Source organism: Apostichopus japonicus, chromosome 8 (genome assembly GCF_037975245.1).
Source record: "Apostichopus japonicus isolate 1M-3 chromosome 8, ASM3797524v1, whole genome shotgun sequence".
Taxonomy (NCBI): domain Eukaryota; kingdom Metazoa; phylum Echinodermata; class Holothuroidea; order Aspidochirotida; family Stichopodidae; genus Apostichopus; species Apostichopus japonicus.
In genome coordinates this window covers 2,826,875-2,840,462 of record NC_092568.1, presented here as the reverse complement: position 1 = coordinate 2,840,462, position 13,588 = coordinate 2,826,875, and the positions used below count along the sequence as shown (strand labels likewise).

The 13,588-nt window shown below is 36.6% G+C and overlaps 1 protein-coding gene across 1 annotated transcript; it reads right to left on the bottom strand.

Annotated features, from left to right (window-relative positions):
* Nucleotides 1-144: 144 nt before the first annotated feature.
* On the bottom strand, nucleotides 145-11,427 carry LOC139970391 (serine/threonine-protein phosphatase 5-like). Its single transcript, XM_071976032.1, has 12 exons — nucleotides 10,910-11,427; nucleotides 9,936-10,105; nucleotides 9,016-9,087; nucleotides 8,081-8,228; nucleotides 7,477-7,598; nucleotides 6,730-6,894; nucleotides 5,176-5,281; nucleotides 4,556-4,698; nucleotides 4,073-4,160; nucleotides 3,030-3,249; nucleotides 1,552-1,630; nucleotides 145-656 (listed from the first exon to the last, which is right to left on the bottom strand). Exons 1-12 carry the CDS (start codon nucleotides 11,031-11,033, stop codon nucleotides 600-602), a joined length of 1,494 nt encoding a protein of 497 aa, XP_071832133.1. The 5' UTR covers nucleotides 11,034-11,427; the 3' UTR covers nucleotides 145-599.
* Nucleotides 11,428-13,588: the final 2,161 nt, after the last annotated feature.

Genomic DNA, 13,588 nt, shown 5'->3' with positions numbered 1-13,588 from the left:
CAAATTAACTTATAAACCTAACTACTTCCTGAGTTAAATTTTAAATTATTGTTGTAGCTTCTACTAATTGGAAAAAACAATGGGTGAAAATGTGTTACCTTGTAGTTTGTTGTCCACTTATCCCCACCCCCCAACATTCCCTCCCCTGCCCCCTCCCATCTCCATGTAAGTAATTAATTGCACAGCCTCCCCTTCATCAGCTACTCATCTGCATTAAAACCATTAAGGTCATTGGTTGTGCCTATGATATAATATTTCAAGACAATACCAATCAAAAGATTAACACTTACAAGTGTAATCCTTTCCCATATTACCAAATGCCTCTCCAGCACCCCAAATCAGAATATTACGAGACTGAAAAATCCTTCATATGGTCATGATGAAGTTGTCCTACATACGTCATGCACTGCCTCCTCTTTGTGAGTCGCTCATCCAGGAATGAGAGGGAAGTCCAAAAGGGTCCGTTTTGGCTCGGAAGAAAAAGTCCAGGGTGTCTTCAAAGTACCAGTCAACAGTGTTTTGACATGAGATAACTACAAGATCCTTCTTTTCACTCAAGTCTATTCCTGAGGTTGTGCTTTCTATGGTACAACCTTCCTCTACATGAATCCAAACATGGAATTTGCATAGGCCATTGGTTTCACATTCGGATGTGCCTGAAAGTGTAAAATTTGAATATTTTGTAGTCGTTTCAAAGATTCATCAAATGTCATTACGCAAATGAAGTGTTCTGTGGCGGGTTTAATATTATGATTGGTGAACCATGTGTTTCGTTGCAATACCAAATATTCTCTTTTGCTCGTTGCCAAAGCAAAAAAAGCTAGTACCTTTTTAGGGTTCTCTTTTTGTTTGTGTTGTATATGAAGGCATATGTACTTATGGTTTCAGTTTTGGCTGGACAATGCCTTGCCTCTTACTTTTTTTTTCTAATTTAACAATAAGTAATGTAAATGAATATCATCTTATCTTTATAGAACAGCTTACACACAGTCTTCTACAACCCTTACATGAATATTGAAATTGTCAGTCACAATCTGATGAAAGAGCAATTCTGTGTTTCATTCTACAAATTTGTAAAAAATTACAGAGAAAAATTAAAATAAATTGCTCATCAGAGTGAATTTCAACTAAACTTACCTAGACAGTAAAAGGATAAGAGTTATAAAAATAACATCCCAATTCAAAGACCCCTATTAAGAACTTTTTTTCTGGGTTTTTATCTACCAATTTGCAGACACAAATTCAGTCATAAACATTTCATGCTGGCATGCTTATATATGCATGCCAGCTACATAAAATTTTAAAAGAAGTCAAGTCTCAGTTCAAATGATATTATTTGATTGGGTAATATGGATTTCAATCTACAAATTCAATCACAATTGTTTTTTTTAACTCAATGGATTTCATCATAGCCTATATGTGCCAGCTACCTACACCATTGAAGAGCAATTCAGTCCAAGTTCACAAATAATGACATCTCTGCTGCCCAACGACATGCTGCCCTCTATATTCACCCATCACCTTATCTGTTACTATGTGATTTGTACTCACCACAGCTTCATATGTCACAAAATTTGGTTTGAGGTCAGAGGTCATATTGATGATTGCACCTTTGTTTCCCATTGTATCACTGCATTCAAAAGAAACATATAGATTACAGCAGCTTGTAAAATAACATTCCCTATCGAGCAAATATTTTGAATGCAAAATGAAACTATCGTTAGTCTGTTACATTAGTAGTAATATTCATGATAAGCACACAAAACCAACACTGTTGATTGTATGAATGTAGTATGACAAATCTTATATGTCAAGAATGAAAATCATGGAACATTTGGTGCTTGTCTTGTGTTTAATAGCCATTTCTTGCAATTTGATGAATATCAATGACATAAAGAAGGAAATGTCATGAAAATGTGCTTTATTTGTATAACCATCAACCAATTTAAAATTAAGCCCTGCCCATTCATTTATATGCATGACATGGGAACCAAAAATAATGTACCCATCACAGGGCATCTACTAACTAAGTATGATATTGATTCAACTTTTGGTTGTTAAGATATCATGTTTACAAGCTGATAATTTCCCATAAAGCCTCACTCATCATGAATATTAATACGGTACCCATCATGAATTTTAATATGGTAAAAGATTGTTGTTGCAAAGAACATGTATATGTAGTTACGTCACCATGCCAAGTATAAACTAAATCGGACATACCGTTGCAGAGATATTGACATTTTGAGAATTTTATGGTAAGACCTTGACCACTCATCAATATTCATGAGATGGGAACCCAAAACAAACGCGCACATCTACTTATCGTAGGTCATCCACCTACCAAGTGAGACATTGATTTAACTTGTGTTTGTTGAGATATCGTGTTTACAAACTGTTTCTGACAATTTCCTATTAAGCCCCATCACTCATGAATATTATTGAGGTAACTTGTTGTTGCAAAGAACATGTACTTACTATGTAGTTACGTCACCATCCACAATATGAACTAAATGGTACATACAGTGAACAGACACTGAAATTTCAACATTTTAAGTTAATCCCGCCCACTCATTAATATGCAAGCTGTCCCCTCTATAAAACAATCTGGATCATGTACTGACCATGACCAACATATAAACCAAAGTATGACATTGATGTAACTTGTGTATGTTGAGATATTGTGTTCACAAGCTGTTTTGACAATTTCCCAATAAGCCCCATCAACTCATGAATATTAATGAGGTAAAATTATTGTTGCAAAGAACATAAACTTACTTTGTAGGTACAGAATTTGTAGGTACAGAATTTTACGTTAAGCCCCGCCCAATCATTGATATGCATGACAGCCCCACCAAAAAAAAACTATATGCATCATGTACTGATTATGACCAAAATATATACCAAGTATGACATTGATTCAATTTGGTGTTTGTTGTGATACCATGTTTACAAACTGTTTCTGAAAATTTCCCATTTATGAAATGATGTTCTGCTTATACTAAGTCAATGTGAATAAATCGACCTACCAGTAATTAGGAGCAGAAAAGACTGTGATACATTTGCCGTTGTGAGCTATTTCATAGCCGTCTGACTTGACCTCGTGGCTCCTGATGACATATTCAAGGTCATTGTGATCTAGGAACTTCTGTGTTATATCAGGACCAAACTGTATCCCCACTCCTCTCTTACTCGGTGAACGACCTGCCTGAGGTTGAGGGTCGGACCACAAGAGTTCACACATAATACCTTTTAATTGAGAAAGAATTGAAAAAAAAACAGATCCTATGGAAGCAATCAACAAACAACATCAAATTATTTACTCTACGTCAAAACAGTGTACAATGTAATAACACTACATGTCCTCTTCACTATTACGATGAAGCAAACCTTGCCCACAAAGATGGAATCACTTGAGAGGATGTAGTGGCAGAGAAGCAAAGGTTGGAAGGCACAGTGGTGGGGGGGGGGCAGAGGGGGGCAAATAAATGTAAAATAAATGTTATCAAATAAACAGAACAAAACAAGTGCAATAGCCACTACTATGACTGTTAGGAATGATTCAAGCGCATGTTTAAATTGACATTCTCATTACAGAGCTGTTGAGAGGCACACAGGTTAATCTGAAAATTACAAAAGGCCATTGGCTACTGTGTATTTCCCAACCCTACAGTATGGTTGGATAGAATGGCTTAGACTTCAACAAATTATCATTTCTATTTACCTGACCCACAGTTAACCTTATAAATCTGTGTTATTGGTTAATCTGAAATCACTTTACAAAGTAGCCAGAGTAGTAGCTAAACTGAAATTACATCTTTAACGTACAGACGTAACCAAATCCTTCCAAGAGTTTGTTGATGTCTGACAATTTAGTTTGCTAACTTTCTGTTCCCTTTAAGCAGAACTAAGACCTCCCATTAGTGCATGTGTGCTTGCACGTGCGTTATTCATTAGGAAACTGAGATGAAACCAAACATTAATGGATGAAAGTGACTGTCTTAATTAAGTCAAGGGTGATATTTTAGCATACTCCCCCCTTCCCACTAGTTGTGCTAATGATGCTCCTTACCTGAGTCTGGTGGTTGTCTGTTTCTATCTACTTTTCTGATGTCGTCCAAAGTTACATCATCACTGCTGAACAAACCACCATGCATAACCTGAAAAGTAGTAAAAGATGTTTAATATTAATAATACACATAACAGTGAAATACTTCCTACTGTTATTAAAAAAAAAAAAAAAAATCTACACTTGACTTGAATATAAAAGTACTCTGGTCTGTCTTGAAAGGCAATGCTTCCAGAATTGGTAATAGTATCCACAACTAGTCCCATGGGGCAAAGCATTTGCACATGACCAACCATCTTCCCCACCTAAATGTCTGAATATGATTGATCAATTCCTAGAAAGTAGAACTAGACTGGATAATATTTTCAAATTAAACTGAATCTGGAATACGGTAGCAAAATTTGCAGTCTGAAATGAGTTGAATCCTTCAATTTAATGAAGAAAGGGAAACCAAAAAATGATGTATGAAGACTGAAGTAAACTCACAAGCACTTTCTTATTGATGAGATGTGCAAGAGGCAGCCAGTTGTAGACTTCCGTAAACAGCTCTGCCATCTGTGTTGTGTACTTTGATCTCACCTCCCCGAAGAAACCGTACATTTGGTTCATGGTTTCGCTCTCGTGATTTCCTGATGAGAGACAGAAGCAAAACACCAAACATAAAATAGTACTGGTTGACATAATTTATTGTCCTGGATAAATTCCCGAACTGAAAAACCAGATATGTCCACAAAAAAACAGGAATTCTTTGGAATCTGTCTCCTTTAAATTCTCATGTTCTTTCTTACATGATAACCCCAATCCCTTCATAGTCATTATAAAGTGACAAGTTCAAATTTCACATGGAAGTAAAGAATGCGAGAAAATATTCCTGGAGAATATTTAAAAAAGAAATCCATCAGTTCAAAATATTATAGTGTCACTGACAGTGAAACTGAAATTTGAATATGATTCCATGTCCCCCTTCCCCCTCCCCCTTTGTCACAACATCAACCCTCTTCCACTCTTCCCCCCCCCCCCCCTCCACAAACATTTGTTTGTTTCGAAATGGAATGCATTAAATTATCCTAATAAAATGCTTTAGTCATAACTACAAATATGATTACCTCTAGATAAAAAGAAATGATTTGGATAGAGCAATTTGAAACAAAATAACGTTAATATGACTTCTACCGAGAAAGAGCCTCGATCCACAAAATCTCCATTGAAAAGCTGAGAATAGTTGTCAAGGAAAACAATACAGTTATATATCATTTATATTAATGTTAAAAACACACATTGATGGGTACTAGTGAGTTTCTTAATTGTACCAAAGTGACCTTACTCCTCCCAATAAATCTTTTTGTTTGCTCAATTAAGCAGTGTATTCTATCGAGTGAATGCTATGCTACCAAACCCTTGTACTTCATTAAATAATTAACTATATAATATATACATAAATAATGGAACAATCACTGGGGAAATTAATATGTAAATTACACAAAACCTTGAAAGAGCAGGGAAAGTTTTGGCCATTATGGGATTCAAACCAGCGACAAGCCCTGTGCTCTAGCAACTGAACTATCCAGTCCTTATATGATGGAGGTCCCCTACATAGCTATTTCTCTGCTTTTCTAGCAAGAAGAAAGACCTCAGTTCTAGTCAATAGTTGAAGTGTTGTTGCCCTAGGTTACATGTTCAAAACTGTTACTTAAAAAGCCAAGTATTTCTACAAGTATGCCATCACCTGTTGTGATACAGAATGCAATGAAGTGCTTCCTTGCAAAGACCGAATCAATGATCGTTATGACTGTAACAGTCCTATGTCATAGAAGTAGAGGTTGTATTTTTATGTTGTTGCATCCTTCCCTAACAACTAACACATCCCAGAATTCCATCTCTAGGTGTTCTTTAATCTTTCAAAACGTGAGTTATTCGATGCATTGCTGAACCAGAATCTCACAAACCAGTACTTCAATACTTGAAGAAGCTTCTTGAATTGGATAAAATGAGATAATTTGGATAACATAAGGTAATTTGTGAAGATAAGTGAAGATTTCTTTTAACAAAACCTTCTCAGCAGTTACTCATATGGAGAATACAACTATTCCAACTTACGACACTCTCTGAGAAGTTTTCATCAAATGAACGTTAAGAATCCATCATTTTGACAACTTGATTCAATTCTATCAAGTTTGCCACTTTGACACTTTTGGAATATAACATCAGTATAAACCACAAATGAAAAGCAAAGCTGATTTTTCTGTTTTCTTTCGTTTGGTCTTCTTTCCTTTTTGAAATGAAAATTGTCTTGTTTTTGCAATCATTACAGGATCTGAATATTGAATGGCACCTGAAATATCAACAGAGAGAGAGCTGCCATATATAATAGTTATTTAGCATGGCAGTTTGCTTTAAGGAAAGGTAAACTGGTGAATATGGCATGACAACTTTCTGATTGGATCTTACAACTATATGGTCTTGCTAAATTATTATCAAATCTGACTCTAATTGTAAAGACAAAAGAAATATTTATCCAAACTGTAATTTAAAATAATGAAGATCATCTCAGAAAGAGCCAAGATTTGAGACTCTTCTATGAACTAAAAACTTGAGCTGATGATGAAAAACCCTTATTCTGTTTTGATATAAACATAACGTCAACTACCACAAAAGGATACATATGGGTTTTCTTCAGAAGGAAGACCATTCAGCTTAAATATATTGTAGAGGTCGTAAAACTGGCCATGTATATCTCCACACACTGTAAACTTGGCCTTGTCTGGTATGGTTATATCACACAGAGTTGGTAATGTCCGGAATAGCTCATTAATCTGTAATAAAATCTGTGGAGTGAAACAAAGATGACAAGAAACTTAAATTTTCACAAAATTTTAAAGACAAAACAAAAAAATATGTTATATAAATATTAACAAAGGAAAAACCTTTTCCTTATTATTACTTTAGCTTACAGAGATTCTTGAGACATTTATGCTCATAGTTAACAATTTATACATAATGTGCGATATTTTAACAGTCATCAAATATGCTAGATTAGTCAAATAATGGCCACTCATAGTCAACATTTATCAGACCTAATTACTACTATCAAACCACTTTTCCACACTTGAGACATTTAATTTTTTGACATGAGCATTCTCAAAATATTTGGTGAAAACCCATTTGTATACAGAAATTTGGGCTCATATCTGATCAACAAGTTGACTTTACTTCTGTGGCTTAACGTAACTCTCTAAGATTCCTCAGGAAATAATCCGCGAATAAATTTTTATACCTTTTACACTTCTTGTAATTCCCACGACACTCTGTCAAGATAAACAGTGAGTTACCAGCAAAGGTTTAAATCAAACTTTATGTTGAATTTTGGGGATTCGTTTGAGATTAACTTCAACAACATGTCATCTTACCTGGTAGACATATTTCTTATCTAATTTGTTTTCACTATGAAAGTGTTCTAGAAGTGTTTCAGCAAAGTTTCTTGTCACTTTTCCTTCTGTAAGTTTTGGTCCTGCGTACTTCTCGTCAATGACTGTGAAGAGAAAGTATCAAAGGAAAAAAATGGAAGGTATCAAAATATTCCAACTCTTCCAATAATTTTTTTTCATTTGTAAGCCAATTTTTCAGTAATTCCCCCCCCCGCCACTACCCCCCCCCCCCTTTACAAAAAAATCATGAAAATAAAGACTCACTCCCAGGTTATATTTTCTCAAATGAAGATTAGTTATCGAGTAATTAATGACTACATTCAATTGTAAACATTCTGTCACCCTGATAGTATGATATGTGTGTAACTTAGTAATCTTGTTTTTCCAAATCAGAGAATTCCTTTCACGTTAGGACTGGTCATCTAATTGCAATAGCAGTGTGAAATATCAGTTATAAGACAAAGTGACACCAAGGGCATTCATAGGGAACTAAGGATCATGAGTTTTCCCAAACTCTATACATTTCTTGGTCCTGTCAGCAACTAGAGTAGTTGTAATCAAAGAGTTTTTCTCTTTACAAACTTACCCATGCTTGCAATATCCAATGTATCTGCAATATTTTTCTTGGTGTCCTCAACTCGGATGGCCCGCTCGAAGGCCTGTTGTTTCACAATTTTGTTGCATTCTGTGTATTTGGCCTTGGCATCTTTATCGTTCGGTCTGTACTTCACAACCTTTGAATTAAGATCATTCATAAAGAGAAAATTTGCAAACTCTCTATCTCTCTTTCCTCTCGAGTGACTTCCATTAAAGTAACCGACCAATGACAGGGTTGTTCGAATCTTGTCGACTATATTAAAGATATGGGAAAACTTTGAAAGAAGAATAGAACTAAAATATTTGCTTTGTTTTGGTGTTTCTCGGTCTCATCTGCCACTCAGGCAATCCAGAGATTTGTAACTTACATTTACAAACTTATCAACTTTTCCTTTTGTCCCACCCCACCTACAAAAGTTCCTGCTATACCACTGCCTAGATGGATTGCTTAGTACAGCACTAAAGAGAGCAGAGGACAATCAATGTTTCTTCCTTCAAATTCATCCATTTCTGTCCAATTGTGTAAGCAGCCCAAAGAATGGCCATTATCAATAAGAGAGCTTGAATACATGAAGTTGTAAAACCTTGAGTTGACTAATAGCAGTCTTCTAGCAATCAAACCCTTGCAAGTTGCAAGGAGGCATTATTACCACTGACATGTGTTTGTTCCACAAAATTGTTTCTTGTGTAAAGAAGTTCTTTCTGTGAATCTGCTTGGTCTGCAAACTGTACTTGAAACCTTAATATGAAGTTCCAGAATTTCAGGTAAACCCATATGTACACAATGAGTTTACAAATGCACACATTCTTGCACAGCAACGAGTATGAAATATAAATACTTACTTGAAACAATGTGTTTATTCCATACTTGAACAATTTAATGTGGACCCCATAGGTTCATAAAGTTTACACATGTGAACTCACCATTTCATAGTCTTTGAGGGCAATCTTGAATTTTCCCAATGCTAAGTTTGCCGTAGCTCTTCTGTAATACCCCTAAAAAAATAAACAAAAACAGAACCGAAGGATAAATTAAATGGAATCCTTTAAAGATGCATCCTTTGGTCAAAGTATAACTATTTGATCATACCATGCTCAACAGTCAGACTTGCAGTGAAAGCATGATTATGTAAGTACACTTTCACTTGGTATGATTACGAGTAAGAGTATGAGTAAAAGGCTCCAATCACGAGTAATCAATTTTGCAAGAACCACACTCCCTGCTGCCAAGAGTACAAATAAAAGTCCATGACCAGTCAGGGATTAAAAGCACTGAAGACTCTCCCCAAACCGTGTGCCGCGCTCTGAAAAAGTTAACTTTCCGTTGCTTGCAAGTGAAGTTTTCTTCTTGTCGCTACAAAATGCAGACAGTAATGAAACGTGATACCTTGTTATCTTTTATCTAGACCTGAGATGTCCATCGCTGCTATATACACTGTGTTGTGGGTACTGACCGTAGCTGTATGTATTGACTGTACACTGGTGTCTAATTACCGATGGTAGCAAGCTGTGTGTGTATTTTCTGGGATGGATGGTGGTGTCCTAACAGTTCTGTTACACCTCATTCGAAACTAGATCAGATTACCGGCATGAGACGTTTCTTTGTGCGCGAGTCTTCACACCCTTTAATTTGGGGTTCAATTTTGAGTAGCAGTTTGAAGGCTCTGAATTTTGTCTGTTATAAAATACTACAATGCTTGGTTACTGTATAAAAAAAAAACCTCTGCTATATACATCTTTGTAAAATGTAGAGCAATTTGCCCATTTTGCATAGCATTTTGCGAGGCGTTACCGAGATAAATTATTCCCTGCCTGTACAGGCAACAAACTCTTAAATACTTTACCTTAATATAGGACCTGTCCAACTCCAATGCTTTGCTAGCATCTTCTACAGCCGAACCAAAGCACTCAGTTCTCAAGTAAGCAAAGCTTCTATTTCCGAAATAGGCCGCGACATTTGGATTCAGGTCAATGGCCTCAGAATAGTATTTAACAGCGTCTTCAAAGTTTTGAGCTAAATTTACAAAACATCAACAAAAAAATACCAAAAACGAAATGAAATATCTCTGTAACTTTTGATAAACAAAAAACTTGTTTGAAATACACAATTGAAGTAAGAAAACAAGGCCTACTAATCATGACATCACATAGTTATGACATCATACGGTTTCAATATCTTCAAAAGAACATTATAACAGCTCAACATCAGTACATGTTTACAACCAGGGTGGGGGAGGTGGGGTTAAGTTGCTTAAATGGATATTTCAGTGGCTTAAGTTGATTTACTTTGCAAAAATGCAACCTTGAACTTTGAAGAAATTTTTTAGTGGCAGTCTATTAGGTATATGGAAATAAACTCCATAATTTTTACATCGCCACAGTCCTAATTTGGGGAATTTTTCATCCGATGATTCAGGAGAATAGAATTGTTGAAAAACGCAACAACTTAATATCAAATATTTAGTACAGTGAAGAACGATGAGCACCGTCACGTAGCACTGCACTGTAGCGAGGAAAGTTAAAAAATGACGTCACGTCTCAACGTAAGTCAGTCAGCGTTACTGTTTTCAGATTTTCTAGCAGGATGGGCCAACATTTCAAGCACACTATCACAGAAACTAAAATTCATCACAGGGCAAAACTTAGGGTGATACAAAGACAAAAAATATGATATGACCGGAAGGACTGGATCCCATTTTTCACTTAAACATTCCTATAAGTCTACTCTAGTCTTAGCCTAGGTTATGTTGAACATGATGTAAACTATGAAACTGTTGTGAAATTTCACAACCTTAGGCTTAACGTTAGGCAGACCTACCCTTAAAGTAATTATTAGCAATTGTTTTCAGTTCCTCTGCTTTCTTTGCTGTTTCTTCACTGACGTCAGATGGCGATGTGGATTTGCCATTAGTAGTTTCCTCTGGTGACGACTTATCAGCCATGTCTTGCTTCCCACTTGCAAGTCGACTGTTACTCTAATCTAACGTTGTAACGTATATGATAGGGACAAGCGATATGGGCAAATGACAGAGTAACAACTTGACAAGGTAAAACTAATGTTAGGCTAATTTTGTTAGGCTGTTAGAAAATATTGCTGACTGACTCAGTGTTTGACGAATATTATTGGTTAGCATGTTCAAGGAATTTGGTAAGAATTTGGTCTTCACGCTAATAAAACTTATTAACATAAGGTAGATGAAATCACGGTTGTTTTACTCTTGAACTTTGGTCCAGCTCAATCTGACCGAGCAAATTAACACGGGCTTCTATGATAGAGGTAGAATACACTGCTGCTCGACGACTATATATGCTCGATTCCGAAAGTACGGTAGAATCATGCATGCTAGATACACACAACATATGAAGAAGTACAGCCATATGTGTACATGTGACAGCGAGTTCGTTAATCCAAGGGACGCCAAAGCCTTTCTTCCGCTGTCAAAGGCTTCAAGTACAATGTGAGTTCATATATGCACCAAGGACGAGGGGAGGGAATGGGAAACAAGGGTAGTGGGAGAGGGGTGCGGGAAGTGGGGCTTTCAAGAGGGCCAGAAAGGAGTTAGTGACAGGCGTTTCATAGACTTTCGTTTTCCTTTGGCCAACCATAACCTTTATAACAGTACTTGCTAACTAAAGTGATGTTCCCAAGGCTGCCTTGATTTGGTGGTGTATAATGGACATGCTCAAACAGCAACGGTCACCTACTTCCACATTAATCAAATTAGATTCATTAATGTAAAGAAGTAAGACACATTGCTAAAGACAACCAAGGTGTAGTAACTTAATGTAAATTTGCACGTAAATAGGACTTTAAATGTTTCCTCACCTCACTCTGACCAGGTCCGTTCGTATTAATCAGGTCATTGGATTAAAAATGCCACTGTGTTTGGTACAAAACTATACTGCTAACCGACCATTTGGACAATTGTTATTATGCAATGTACAATGCATGTACGGTGATATTAGCACGATCCCCGACAGTGCTGCTTATACCTGCTGACGTTATGTTATATAATCATCTACTATGAGCCTGACGTGCCTGCCTTTAGGGATGGATGGTACTCACGTTAGTATCATGTGATGAGTGCCGTACTGTGATAGTTACACTCGTCTAAACCACCAGCATGTGAGTGTTTCCTTCACAATAGTGTTCTCATCTATACTAGAATTCCAAGCATAAATTACCCACATAGCTATTCGTCTCCTATAGTAGGCCTACATAACGCATGGATAGCAAATCCCTTGTATAACAGCTAATGATATCATTTGATACATGTCATCCCTTGGCATCCATAGAATGATTTCCGTCCACGTGTTGGACATTTGAATTATGAAAGGTCAAACAGTTCCTGTTTGTTTGCGGTGTTCAACAAGGCTTTGATCAATGGAAATAATGACATTAATTCCTTTTGTTGTTTTCCTTTCGGTTCGATCAATTCTGATTTTTTATCAAACTTATATCTAGGTCATCCTCAGGTCAAAGAAAGAACTTAGACTATAGAGGGAGTATATTAAGAGTATACGCACGGGTATTGACTTTTCCATAGTCCTTTTTTTTGTATGGAATTTTAGTCCACGGTGAAAGGTGGGAGTGGGACAGTGTAATCATGACAAACTATTTTCAAAAGCTATATAGGCCTGCAGGAATAATTGTGGGTCCAGAATTTCAGGATTTAATGTTGAAAATGTTAAGCAAATTTTAAGCACCCATTAAGTTTAAATGGAATTATTCTGATGACATACAAGGGGTCAAGTTAGTCCTCTTAACTGTCCAGTTTTAAGGATCTATTCTGTACTAAAATTCAAAGGTGTACAAAAACGGCGAGGGCACACAAATCAGGGATGAGATATTAGTAAGTACGGGAGACCCGGATACGTGGGTGTGGATCCCACGAGGACTTGCTATTCGAAGCACATGTCTGCAAATGCAAATGTAGTCCTCGCAATGGAAGCATTTTTCATGAATGTGACCTCTCTTTGACTCCACTAGTGGTCCCTGCATAAAGCGACATGAGGACTCGCGATGGAATCGTATATTACGCCCGTAATCACTCACAAACCAAGATATATCAAGTCATAAAAGAAAAACAATGTCCTGATATCAGACTGTGAACATGCCTGAATACTACAAAAACAAAAAATTGACATATAAATAAAAACTAAAGAAAAGGGGAAAAGTCCATTAAACTATAACAAACAAACAAAAACCGGCTGACAACTTTTAGTCGTAAAATGTTGAGCATATTGTAGATTCTGATTTTCGGCGGTTACTGCCTTGTGACGGCGTTTGTCCTATCAAGCAAATTTACAATTTAAAATTATTTGGTTTAGCGTAGACGTATTTGCACTCAGTCTGGACATATTGTGACGAAAGGTTTCAAGGACACCAGTAGTGCATGCCGACCAAGTCCCGCAACCCCAGTCCCTTACATATCCCCCTTCCCCACCACCTCCCACCGCCCATTCGGAGCATTCCTTGTCAATGGTAAAGAGCCTT